This window comes from Stegodyphus dumicola, chromosome 6 (assembly GCF_044657685.1).
Source record: "Stegodyphus dumicola isolate Sdum_Otavi_A_Nest chromosome 6, ASM4465768v1".
Classification (NCBI taxonomy): domain Eukaryota; kingdom Metazoa; phylum Arthropoda; class Arachnida; order Araneae; family Eresidae; genus Stegodyphus; species Stegodyphus dumicola.
The window spans coordinates 28,182,553-28,197,406 of record NC_140773.1 but is presented as its reverse complement, the minus strand read 5'-3'; the positions used below and the strand labels follow the sequence as shown (position 1 = coordinate 28,197,406).

Here is a 14,854-nt window from a genome sequence, read left to right as displayed (position 1 = left end):
ATAATCACAGTAAAGCGAAATGTAAACAATTTTTGTTGACCATAACTACATTTATAAATGTCTAAATGTTAAATAAAGTGCTAAAATGTTTCAAGATAATGAGAACTTCAAATTGTATATCCTTATACTCCGATCATTCCAATATAGCAAGATTAAAATAGTATTTGTTCGAATATTTATATTAACATATGCACTAATAAATAAGTGTCATACACATTTTTATCTGAATACAGGATAAGCAAATGTTTTAAGTTCATTGTTCAAATTTTAAACTATATCTCTTTTAATTGCTTTTAAATACGGTCCAAGTTTCAAACAATAATTTCTTGAAATCGCAAATTTCTCTTAAGGAAATATATTCATAAAAGGTTATAATTTAATATTTGAAATATACGCAACATTATTTGACTAGAAAATAATCCTTACTATAATTTCTAGATGAAATAGATATTTTTCACTTTTATTAACGCGTAGAATAATTTTGTATTATTCACATGCACGATATTTAATATATAATTATAAATATGCAATTTTTATGCAATGACTGTCTAGTTATAATGATTTTATTTTAATAAAAAAAAGAAATTTTCTGTCTTGTTCTATAATTTTAGTGCTGAATTTTAGAATTTTTATTTATTATTTTATTGTAAAAATCCAGAAATTTTAAGATTTTAACCAATTTTTGTAAATTATTAATATTTATCTACATATAAGATCTATATTTTACTCAAGAATCCGTGTTTATACAATAAAATTATTTTACTTAACAGAGATCCAGTAGAGGCCTTTGTAAACAGTGCTGTGCAAACATATATTTCACTAAGACAGTGACGCTATGCCTTTGAGCGACGCACCCTTGATCCGTGCAACAATAATTACAGGATTTTATAGAAGATGTACGAAGATAACAGAACATTTAAATCATTGAAACAGTAAGTAGAAAAATGAAATCCAGCTACCTTAACAATGATCACGTTTATACGATATATACATGTATTTACAAGACACTATGGTCCCAAAAGCTTAAATAGTCAATACTCAAAGTATCATTTATAGGTTTATAAATGTAAAATCATCTACTGTGTTATCTACCAAATGCACATAAATTATAATCAAAGAGGATAAATGCATATTCAAAATTTGTGATCTACAATATTGCTACTTTTGTTTAAATAAATATTACAAATTTAAGAATATATATACATAAATATTTTAATTGCAAACAATAATTTTTAACAGTTTTATCTTAATAGAGTAAGAAATGCAGTGAAAGATTTTATTGTAAAAAATGGGGTAGTTTGAAGTATCTCTGAAATGTTTAAATTACTCATTCTGAGACTGTTAAATCTTAAGAAATGAAATTCTTACAGATCTGCATATTAAGTGTTTGCTTTAAAAGTATTGCTAGTTTGAAAATTAAAATTTCAGTCCACTCGTATTTTGAACTGTTTAGATATTATTTTGGCTCTATAAAATTATATAAGAAGAAAACGACCTCTTTTTTGGCCGAGGTTTACTTTAAAAAAATTTGTCTATTCTTTTCTTAGAAGATTTTTAACCATTCTCTATTCAAATTATTAACTCTAACGCTGTTTTATCCATATTCAAGAAATATGAAGTTGTACCTAATTTTAATGCACTCCATATTTTTGCTTTTATTAAACAGTAGAAATACAGTGGATGGACAAAAATATGGAAACACCTTTTGAAATGCATGTTTGAAAAGAAAGTTTGATTTTAATGAAATATGTAGGTGGCGCTGGCGTTTTTGACTACTGACGCCACCTATACAACTTCGTAAATGTGCTAAACAGTTCAGTTGTTGTCGGAGTACTGTTATGTGAGGTTGTCATTGCATTATGTCAGAGTTAACAGACTTCGAACGTGGGCAAATTGTTGGAGCACGTATGGTAGGTGCTTCCGTAAGCAAGGTAGCCGAGGTGTTTAGTGTTTCAAGAGGTACTGTATGGAAGATTTATTCCGCATATTTGAAAAGCGGAAAAACATCATCTGCTAAATCACAGCGCGGACGAAAGTGTGTCCTGAGTGATCGTGACAGACGATCATTAAGGGCAATTGTGACGAAAAATAAGAAGACCACAGCTGCAAAAGTTACTGCTGAAATGAATGTTGTGTTACCGAACCCTGTGAGTACCAAAACAATTAGAAGGGAGCTTCATAAACAGGGAATTGCTGGCCGTGCTGCAATTGAGAAGCCACTCATCAGTGGTGCTAATGCCCGTAACAGGAAAAGGTGGTGTTTAAGTCATAAAGCCTGGACTATAGAGCAGTGGAAGCGAGTAATATGGTCTGACGAGTCTTCTTTCACATTGTTTCCCACTTCTGGCCGAGTTTACGTCTGGAGAACGCCATCTCAAGCCTATAATACAGACTGCTTGTTGCCAAGAGTGAAACATGGCGGGGGTTCTGTTATGGTTTGGGCAGCCATATCGTGGTTCTCTGCTAGCCCCATGATAACTGTGTCAGGGCACATGACTGCCAAGACTTATGTGAACATTTTGGCCGATCAAGTTCATCCCATGGTACAACCGCCAACATCGTTATCTGAACTTGCCACCGTTTTGCAGGAAGAATGGTATAATATTCCCTTGGCAAACATACAGGAACTGTATTTATCCATTCCGAGAAGACTGCAAGCTGTTTTGGATGCCAACGGGTTTCCTACACCATATTAAGCAAAGAAACATGTTTTTTTAAAGGTGTTTCCATATTTTTGTCCAACCCCTGTAGCTGTTTAATAAAAACAGAAATATGCAGTGTAGGTGCGACAGGTAATTCTGATTAATAAATTAATTCTTTAACTAAACAATGGTCTTACATTTTTGTTTATTTCGTAGAATGTAATGTTTTTTAGAAATGAAACCAATACGAAACTGCTTATGCAAATTTAGAAATATTTTTAAATTTGTTTAACAATTGTTTATAATTTTTGTTAGATTTAGTATTAAACGACATTTTATCGCGATTATTGTTAGGGAAAATGTTAATTATTATAAATTAATAAATAAGACGTATATTTAATGACCGAAATAAGTTAAAGAATAATATAATTTTTTCTTAAATGACTTGATATTTAATTAGCTAACCAATTAGCATTAAGCTAATGAAATAGGAATTATCGAAATCAAATGATACTACTAGGAAATTGATAATATTTATTTTCAGTCATCAAGTTAAATTTCAGTTTATTTAAAAGTAGAAATACGGAACTTTGAAATCATTGATTACTTAAAAAATAGTGGAAAAACATCAATAAGCTCAAATTTATTTTAAAACTATTGTGATAAAAATTTATATTAAATTTCGTTTTCTAATTTCTGCAAAAATATCATTTTCTAATTTATTTTTCTGAAATACGCAATCTACGAAAATTTCTCTCCTAATGGTGTATCATTTTTATCCCATAATCTATCGATTGGTTCATTTTTCTAAGAATAATGTCAAAGAATGAATAAAAGCTTTCACTCATTGAAGAATAATACAAACTCGAAAAATTTAAAAGTAATTTGCAGTAAGCTTGGATTTCTAATAATGTTTCATCTATTTAAGTAATTTAAATTTCAGAAAAAGCTTATAGTATAAAATAATTTACTTATGAAAGCTGATGAGCAATTGTTATTGAATCAATTATTTAGAAAATTTGATAGAAACATTTAGTAAAATAGTGTGAACACTAAGAGATATACTACAAGGTAAATGTTTTGTCTACAGATATAATCTGATCCATTCATGAAAGACACTTCGGTGTGATTTAGTGATATTCACTCTTCTAAAATTCTATAATTAGTTAAAACTGTGAGGAAGAACTACGATTTAATTTTCAGAATATATCTATTCTAACTGTAAAAAGATTAGAAAAAGGATATGTGCTTAATATCAAAGGTTTTTGATAACTTTCATGCTTATTCACTATAGAATACAATTTGTTTTGTTCATTTACTGTCACAAAGCTTACAGAACGGAACACGGAGTTATAAGTAGTGAAAGCAATGTGAAATAGTTCACATTTTCACCAGTGTTTCTCTAAAACGAATGCGTTTTCTCATATTTATTTCTTTCAGGTTAACTTTCAAGTTAGCACTCAATTTTGGCGATTTCAAGAATATTAGCTTCAAAATGTGATTAATAAATCTAATATGCCAAGTTCAAAATGTGATTTGAAGTTAAGATGTCAAGTGTGGTTAGTAATGAATGAATCTAAATCATGTATAGCTGATACAAATCTTTCTATGGCTTTAATTGAAAAGACGGGCATTGAAACGAGAAAGCATTGCATTCACGGTACAGCCATTAATGCAAATGGAGAAAAAGCGATTACGATGTACATAGATTTTCTTGTTGCTAGACGCAATGAAATGCTATTTAACTCTTCTGGATAAAAACTGACTCTTTAATTAAATTCAATGCACATTATGAATAATAATGCTTGACCCCACTTATATAATAATCCGTCATAAACTCCATTAACAACTATGACCTGCGTTACATATCACAATGTTGTACTATCTGTGTATCCGAAAACCTTTTGAAATACTGAATTATAACCGACATTCGGGATTTTCTAATATTTGTAGAATATAAATAAGGGGTTTTTAGCATCACCTCCTTTAAATAAATCTTGATTATACTGAATACTAATCACTAGGATCTTTCATTATGTAAACTGTGTACTCTTGGGATATGAAATGCATTTTAACCTCACCTGGACAAATTTCTTTTTTCTCGAACTTAACCTACTGACAGTTCGGGTGTTTGAAAGATTTAGAAAATCTATCAAGAAAATCTCTTTTCAAGCTCCTCAGCTGATATTTTTTGCAGAAGTGCTTATTCCAAGCATGGTTTCAGCACAGAGAGAAAAAAAATCATGTAAACTGGTTTACGTTTTACTTAATTATTTAATTACCTTGCGAGGTTATTATTTGAAACTAATCAGTTATTTATAATTTTAGCCGTTATTTTAACTGCTCCTTTTCATTTCCTCACCAAAATACAAATCAGTTTAAGCTTAGGTTTTTAGATTGTAAAGAAGAGCGCGTTTCTGCCTTTCGCGGAAGTTACGTTAGTTCCTGCCAGCTCTGTCTTATAATGTTTTGTAATTATTCGGCTTTGCGTTATTTCTGCCGATATTTGAATTTGATACGCCGGTTAGAAATTCTGAGCCACTTTAGATTTGAATTTAATTGTGCAGTCTTTGACTACTATAGGTTTTAAAGTCTAATTTGACTGTTACTTTAGTCTTGTTAGCACAAGAAAGTGCATTTATGCTCAAGGTTCATGTATAAATAAAAAGGTTCATTTTAAATATTTCCAAGACTCAGTAGTTATTTTCAAGCATAGCGATTTTTCGCTTTACGTTTATTAGGGTTTGTCCATTTTAACTTTTACTAGATCAAGTAAAACCTGTTACAGTTTTTTCAAAAAAAATTGTTAATACAGTTCTCATTATTTATGATTACATTTTATTAAATTCTAGATTTCAGATTAATTTTGACATATTTGATAAAATTAAATTTTAATCTTTCTGAAATACCTATTGTTGCATGCCCAGTTCCGTATTGCATGCATTGTAGGAATTGACAATTAGTTACATTAATCCAATCATGTGATCTTTTCGTGTAACAAAGAATGCCAAGATTACGATAAGATCTGGGTTTAAAACGGGTAATGTACTTTTCTAATATATTTTAGTTTGCAATGTGAAATACATTATTTGCTAGTTTCTCTTCTGTTACAAATTCTATATTAACATCTAATTTTGACACTTAAGTTATTCCCTTTAAAACGTTTGCTAACAATATTTTTAAACATTGTATGAAATAATCTATTGTGTGCGTATCTCGTAAGTTATTTCTTGAAAATTCTAAATTTCTTTTATGAATATTTCTGATATTTAAGTAAGTTATCAATACTCATCACTTTATATTATTTAACTACGCTTTTCGCCTGTCAAATTATTTTAAATAATTGTACTTAATGAAATAAATAATTAAAATTCTTTTTGTAAGTAACATGGCATGATTATTCGATTTAAACAAATAATTGAATTCATGTGAAAAATAAAACAGAATTCATAAAGAGGTATTTCTTATATAGATGATTTACGAACTAATGATTTGTATCTGCTGCAGTGAATAAAATAAGCAATAGGTTTTAAAAAGTTGCATAATTAAATTTCACTTTTCCTTTTTTCTCTTATAGCATTCTGGGATTTATGTTGATTATCATAAAATCAAGAACCAACAATACAAATATACATTTTGGAGAAATTAATAATGATAATAAGCATACAGATTCCGCTATATGCAATAAACAGTTCCTATCTGAGAAGGCAGATCTTCCATATTTGGTGTAGGAACAGACTAGTATGGTAAGCATTATTTGACTATTTGGTACTTTTTTTCGTTTCGCCGGCGCAAATCTCGCTAAGCAGAATTTATTGGCGACAACATACAGTATACACATGAAAAATATTAAAAAAATGTTAGTTCTAAGAATTCTTTTTTTGAAGGCATAAACATTTTAATATCGCTTAAAATTTTATAAAAAGCCAATAAATAAAGACAATAAATTTGTAAAAAGACATTAATTTAAGAATTTACTATGCTTTCATGGTTCAACATTCTGATTCGCCGTTTCATATCACGTGACCCCAAGCGATCTCATCTCACGTAAACTACTCTACAAAAATCTAATGCTCTTAGTAATTATCTACATTAATTTCAAGTTAAATCTTAATTTGGAACACAAGTTTAAATGCAAGAAATATTTCAATTCGTACGAATAGCTTACTCAGAAATTATGTAAAACTGCAGTGCTTTACTTCGCTAATGCATTCTCATTAGAATTGATGAATTTAACCCTTGACTTTACCTTTTCTATATTTTCGGCTTCGGGTAAGCGCTGTGATTGCATCCTAATTGACTTAATTACCGAAAATGGCCTTAGACATAAAACTGAACTATCTGATAAAAATTCTATGTAATTATATGCCAGTATTGAAAGAAACAATCAGTCTGATAAGAAAAAGCTGCGACTTGTTTTCAAAATGAGGCGTAAAAGGTTACCAGCTAGAAAATTCCGTTTGGCATCGGTTGTACCATTATTGGCGACTTTATCGCTTGCGCCGGCAAAACGGAAAAGTACCGACTATTTTATGGGGGGAAATAAATTAAAATATTCTAACAATTGTTCACCACACACATTTATTCAATTTCTTTACTGCTCATGTGAGACGGTGACTTGGAATCAGTTGAATAATAACAAGTATTTACTAAAAACAAACAATTCCTAAGTTATTCCAGCACAAAATGACTAAAATCTTTCAGCAAATTATTTGGTTTAAAGGAAAGTTAATCCTTCTTTCATAATCCTTCAAAGAATCTTAAGAGGGCAAATATTTAACGTTCAGATGAAAGTTAGAACATGCAAGAAGGAGAATTACGAAATAGCAAAAATCCATCTCTAATCTGTCTAGTTTGGACACTCTGAGAGTTCCAAAATATTTGCAATTGTTTTTGTAATAATTATCTGTGCGTTTGTCATGAGTTTAATGTATTGATCAAGTCAGTGAAAATTCAAATTAGTTGGCTTATATTAGTTACTAGAGGGCTCTATTATTTTATGTATAAATATCAAAGTAATTTTTAAATTTTAATTTTTAAATTAAATTTTAATTTATAACGATAAAGCATTAAGTAAGTTTGATTTCAATATACGCTGTCCTTTTTAAGAGTAACGCAAATAAATGAAGCAAATGGCAACTTGAATTTTTTAACTGACAACACTATAAAAAACTTTAAGAAAATCTGGCATCAATAATTGCTGCTGTTTCAATAATAAGATTAAAAAATGAAATGAAAGCATTTTTAAATGTACTTTTCATTTAAAAATAAATAGTTCTCACGATGAAAGAGGTGACAGCACTACAGACATATATCAAAAGTAAAAGTTATTTACTATTTTTTGGTTCGCGCTCGTTTGGATGTTTTTAAAAATGTAACATAATTTAAAAAATTTTCTCTAAAAGGAAGAAAAATTATTTACGTACTGCATAAGATTTCCATACTGGGTAAAAGGAATTCAACTTTACCTCTGGCATTTAGCAGTTATTTATGATTGGTGCAACTAGATCTGATATAGGAATATTAATAAAGAAATATTTGGTTTATTATGGAAGATTTGCCTCCCTATTTAAACATTAAACATAATACTTTTTCGTAAACGCAATGAAAATTAAAACAACAATTAGTGTCGTCATTGGCCGATAGAGGGCGCCATCACCAGTATTGCAGCCGTCTTCTTTACAGCAGGTGAAACAGTCGAATTCCTCCTTGCTACGATCGCAGTGATCAAGTCCCAATCCTATGCTTTGCGAAGCATCTCTGAGAGCACAGGGTCCTAATGCACAACTTTTACGAATCCAAAATCCTTTAGATTCTGGAAAAAAAAAATAAAATAAATGAAACCAAAAGATAGTGAAGCGCACAATAGTTTTTCTTACCACTTTGAAACTTCAGTTGATTTAAGCCATATTTAATTTTATAATTTGAGATCATTATTTAATTTAATCTCCTGAAAACATAAGCATAATTCGTTAATCAAAGCATGTTAAAATAAATACAAAAATATACAAATGAAAAGCAAAAACTGGGTAGTATCAAGATGCAGCGAAGCGAATTAATAATAAAACATATCTTATGTTAAAGTGTGAAATGGAACTTTTAAAAAGTCTTTTAAATCGTAAATTAATGACCAGAAAAGAAAACTCCGAATATACTTCAAAAGTGTTATACTTCGAATTTTTCATCAATATGTTTGGGAAATGTTAAATGCTTTATCTTCAGTGACCTTATATGCATTTTTTTTTATTTATATCTTCCATATTACATTTATATTCCGTACTGTATTAAATACCCGAGGAGACATTTGATACACCGCAATCTGTCTATGATATCCCACACCGGTTCAGTCGGGTTCTAGTCTAGTAAATGAACTGGCCAACCCATTAGAGTTTTACAGTCAAAAGTCTTTAATCCGGACGTCCATAATCCGGAATGATCTATAATCTGGACCTCAAAGCTACAAACTTGCTGCGCATGCGTAAACGCATTTTATCTAATCATCTATTTCAGTTAATATTGCAGACTGCGTTGTTCCTTAATCTTCTAATTGGATCCGGCTTGTTATTTTTTGCAGACTGTTACAGCAATTTTATAAAAGTAAGCTTATGTCAAAAAAGCAATTATGTCAAAAAGAATTTCCGATTCTGGAGCTGCCAAAGGATCTACAAAGCGAAAGCATGTTTCGATGTCTATCAAACAAAAAGTGGATAAAGGCATATCCTTTGTTTCTCTAACCATTCCGAAATCTGTTTATATTACTTTGAGCGTGATAACGCATGGAATGTTATTCTTTTTGGATATGTTTAGAATGCTAAATAAAATAGTTCGTTGTTAATTAAAAAGGTTTTCTCTGCTAAATATATTACCATTCGTCCGAAGTTATTAAATAAGTTAAGAAATTGATTAATTTCAAACATTAACATCAATGTTTGTGCTCTGATAAAATTAACATACCGTATATGCTTGTGTAATTCAATAAAAATTTACAGGGCATTTTTGCTTGAACATTACACTGTATTTACTCTTAATTCTTACCTTTACAATATACCGGTACTTGTAGTTAACACTAGAATAGAAAATAGGAGAAATCTAACTACCTAGAAATAATTATCAGAAATATCGATAATAGCATTATCTTTCTATTAACACCTATAATCACACTGCTTGTTATACATGCTGTGAACATCACTAAACACTTGCGTCACTATCACTTTCTCTTTCACTGTTCAATCATTCGATCGTTCTTCTAATCAGTCATTCTATTCCCAAATGAGTCATCTTCAGTGCCATCGATTGCATTTGATATACCAATGACTTTAAAACTCTTGATGATAGTGTCTTCTGAGATGATGTCCCATACCATAATCAGTCATTCGATTCCCAAATGAGTCATCTTCAGTGCCATCGATTGCATTTGAGATACCAATGACTTTAAAACTCTTGACGATAGTGTCTTCTGAGATGCTGTCCCATTCCATAATCAATCATTCGATTCCCAAATGAGTGATCTTCAGTGCCATCGATTGCATTTGATATACCAATGACTTTAAAACTCTTGATGATAGTGTCTTCTGAGATGCTGTCCCATGCCATAATCAATCATTTGATTGCCAAATGAGTCATCTTCAGTACCATCGATTACATTTGAGATACCAATGACTTTAAAACTCTTGATGATGGTGTCTTCTGAGATGCTGTCCCATGCCATAATCAATCATTCGATTCCCAAATGAGTCATCTTCAGTACCATCGATTACATTTGATATACCAATGACTTTAAAACTCTTTGATGATAGTGTCTTCTGTGATGCTGTCCCATGCATGAGAGTGTCCCATACCACTTCAGTAAGTGATGCTCTCTTCAGGCTTCCTGTTGTTTTATAGCATACGAATGTGTGAAATTCCAGCTGCTATAACAACGAACAGATGCGGACATTAAATGAACGCATTCCTTTCGTCTAAGAGAATAGGTGCGGAGATTATACGAGCACTGATATTATATGGACGTACGGTAGTATTAATATTCATGATTTGTAGAGAAGTGAGTTATTTTATAAAAACTGCAGTAAAATGATTCATTCAGCCTGAGGGGAAATTCTTACATTATAGCTCATGTTATTCTTATATTATAGCTCATATTATAGAGCATGCGAATAGTAATCCACAAGTTGGTTGTAAAACTACCAAAAAATTATTTCTTAAAATGCATTAATTCTGCTTACAACATTCTGAGCTAATGTGAAGCAGAAAAAATATTTTAAAATCAAGAGCACTGCTGTGTTGTTAAATATCAATTTCGACACAGTATAGCAAACTGTTTATAAAAAAATATATAAAAGACAAAAATTAAAATCTGAAATGTACACAAGATAAGTAATTGTTATAGTAATTTATTACTGAATAATAGAATTTATTAACGTTAGTTTGAAGAAGTACAGAATGCAGAGATTAATGTAACCATTTCCAAATTATGATGACATTTATTACTCACATCAACATTCGATTGGGTAAACTAATGTCTTGAATACACAAAACAGGCCTCATCTCTTCAATACAAAGTTTTGGAGATTTTATTTTTGATGTTCAAGAGATTAGTGCCATCTCTCAGGTACAGTTGCCACGGCATTACGTCTACATATTCTACGTGATATTTCCAGTCTCCAAATAAATTGAATTTTTAAGACAGTCAGTATCAGGCAGTGTATACGTGAAACTTTTAGCTTATCCTCTAATAAAATCATTTGCTGCATCTTCTAGGTCAATTTATTTTTTGTCTGATGGTAATTAGTGTCTTATATTCAGTTCCCCAAAACCTGCTGTCGTATTCTTTCAAGGATGTAAGTTTTCCCTCATACCCTGCCTTAAACAGCCTTAAAAATTCAATTCGTCGAGAGATGGAGAATGTTACACGTATTACTGTCAGTCGTATCATAGCAAGCAAGCGTACCTGGGAGATGACAGCAATGCCTTAAAACTTCATTGTGAACATCTTCAAGATGTTACATTGAAGAAGTAATACGTATTTCATAAATTCAAAGCACTGATTCATGTATGCATTCAGTTGTCTGCAGAAACAGTATGCAATAAATGTGGCAACTCTCCGGAAGTGCAATGATTTGGTGAAATTCTGTCTGATAAATTATTTAGTAATTGAATTAATATTTCAATTTTTTAAACATAACACAACAGACAACAGTAAAAATAAAACAACAGAATATTTCATCTCTTGAGCTCAAACATATATGGTTCTTACTTGATTTGGAAATTCTTGTTTCACAGCTGTCATAGGCCTGATTATCTGGGCATGGCTGTAAATATTCATCTGTACACAGAGCCAAGTCTTCCACTTCACACTGATAGCATATGCGTTTCTCGATTGCTGAAGCTGAATAGAAGCAAAACATTATGTTGTTTAATATTCCGAAAAATGAATAACAACAATACTTAACAGATTTAACCAAAATACTACTTTAAATTTTCAGTTCCTGAGAATGTTTCTCCCAAATGCAGCAAAACGAAATTTGAAAATGAATATTTTTTAAATGAATTAAATAAAGTAGAGATGAAATTATTAGGATTCCAGATATCCTAAAACCGAGTCACTAAAATATAGCTTGTTCACCTTTGTAGAGTCAGTAAATTAAGCCTTTTGCTTATAAAATGATAATATAGACTACATATTTTTAAAAATCTGTTAAAATAATTTAAACATACCTTTATATCTATATAGAACTACAGGTCCAGGGTTCGATGCCCGGGATGGACAAGGTCGACTCACATCCCCTGGGTCGATAAAATGAGTACCAAGTTCGCTTGGGAACTAAACACTGGGGGCGCTGCTACAAGCTGACCACTTGTTCAGGGCATGTACTCACGCACCCCGGAGCCCACGGTCAAGAAAGCAGATTTCGGGACACTGCTGGCCTTGGCCCATTAGGGCTGTTGCGCCACTGAGTTTAGTTTTTATATATCTATATACGTATATTAGGCATATATTTATGTGTATATATATACAGAAAACAAGTAGATTCCACTACTTTGTTTGATGAATATATAATCAATAATTATTAATGATAAAATTACGCACACTGTACACTGCATAATAGCATTCTTCATTCACTCTATGAGTTATTGCTTATTAAATTTCGTTATTTTGTTGCTTTACAACAATAAAACAGTAATGTCATACGAGCTGTAATTAAATAGAAATAAATTTAAATTTAATTTTAGAGTAATAAAAATAAAACCAAGATTGCGTGCTTAGTTTCGCGCTTACGTAAATAAAAATTAATTTCTTTCTTGTACTTAGCTGAAACAGATATGAACTCTATGTTTATGTAAACGAAAAACAATCTCACACAATAATTTTATCCAGAAAAGTATGTTTTGTGTTTTTTCATGAAAATAAAAACATTTTATTTTTTAGCATTACAACCTTCGCTGAAATGGAACATGACCCACAGAAATATGAAATTGTCTCATTTGTAATACGTATTTGTCTTGCAGAAAGTGGCAACTTATTTTTGTGCCTTTTTCGAATATCCAGGTGGCCTGCAGCACTTAAAATCTCTGAAAAAACATTCATTTAAAAAATATTTAGTTGTAGATACAATTGACAATAACACAAAGGGATTCTTAAAGAATTAGCAATCAATGCAAAAAAAAAAAGAAAGAAATGCAGCAAATTCTATAATTCTTTATCCATATGTATATGCAATTATTGCATTCTAGACTCATAGAGGAAGGAGGAAACGCCTATTTTAAAACTAAGCCCATATCATCATTATTTGTTTTTCAAAAGATTGTTTCGAGTTCAAGAAAACCTGACATGGAACTCTTTCTTTTCCCTTCCCCTCCTACCAGAAGTACTTTAGATCCATGGACCTTATAAGAAATAGACTAACCCAATTGGGTTTTCTCCCTCGTCTGAGGCGATCTCGGCTGTCACCTTGATCACATCCGAAGGAGTAGGGACGACTTGCAGAAATTTAACAGTGGTTGCCTATTGCAGCGTATATAATTGTCAAGAAAAAGCTGGTTGTAGCGCCTCATTTCACAAATTAGAATATCTACATATTTTTATTTTTGAAATTGAGATTGATTTTTAAAAATTTAGCATATTTATCAATATTTTATTGGAAAAAACTGTGGCTTTCATAATCTCATCACTATACAACGTATCACATTTAATAATTAAAAAGAGTTATGTGATACAAACGCCATAGGTTTCAGTGTTAAAGTAAACCAGATCGTTCCTACTCTTTCTTGCCGACATGTCGGTGACGCGCGCCCCGCCCACTGGGTTAGTCTATCTCTTATAAGGTCCATGTTTAGATCATTTTGACAAAATAAAATGAATAAAAATAAATAAACAATAAAACAAAGTAGCAACTCCATTGAACAAATTGATAGGAATTCCATTGGTCATCCATTGGACAAATGGGAAAGAAAAGCATTATAAAATTATATGAAAATGGGGAAAAGCCAGCTATTTAAGCGCCTGTTTAAGAGATGTAATTTCAGGAAAATAATGCAGAATATTTTCATTTCTGTCTCCTAAGTGGAAGCCGTGACAGTTTCGATCGAAATTCATATTTTATGAAATTAACCCTAGTTTGTAGTTGAAATTTTGCATTTAATTTAAGCCTGTGAATTTATTATAAAACTGCTCATATACGAAATCACATTTTTGAAGTCATGTATAAAATACTAATAATTTTATTGAAATAAAGAAAAATAGTAATACAGAAAAATACTGGTATAAAGAAATTAATAGCATTAAGGAATTTTATTTGCTCAGCTAGTTTATTTTTATTGGATTATAGAGTTTTGTTTTCTTCGTTAGCATAAATTGGTATCCAAATTCCTAACAGATTTGGAGCGAATTACCGCTCGTCTGTAGAGAACGACGAAGACTTGAGAAGGTTACAAAAAACTTATTTATTAAATCAGAACCTTAAAAATAAAATACACGTTTCGGACTTGACAAAGTCAGCCAACCACTCGTGGTGAGATAACTTAAAATTAACTGTCAAATTCAAACTGAAACTAAATCTAGTCAAAGATTACACAATTTTTTTACAGCGAAGATGGCTCTAGTTTCTCACCAGCGTAACATTTTAAATGTCGGCAGTTACGGTGCAAAGCCGAAGATTACAATCTTTCCCGAGCTAGCGAAACCTAATAACGTGGCCTCAAGAAGTAGAAACACG

At 31.0% G+C, this 14,854-nt stretch overlaps 1 protein-coding gene across 1 annotated transcript in view; it reads right to left on the bottom strand.

The window, feature by feature from the left end:
* Positions 1 to 561: 561 nt before the first annotated feature.
* LOC118188092 (uncharacterized) overlaps positions 562 to 14,854 on the bottom strand; it is an 86,473-nt gene continuing 72,180 nt past the window's right edge. Inside the window, exons 2-3 of the mRNA XM_035358442.2 lie at positions 11,896 to 12,027; positions 562 to 8,457 (exon numbers count right to left, since the gene is read on the bottom strand). Of these exons, the coding sequence (XP_035214333.1) occupies positions 8,219 to 8,457; positions 11,896 to 12,027 (371 nt within the window). The 3' untranslated portion in view covers positions 562 to 8,218. The remainder of the gene's footprint in view (positions 8,458 to 11,895; positions 12,028 to 14,854) is intronic.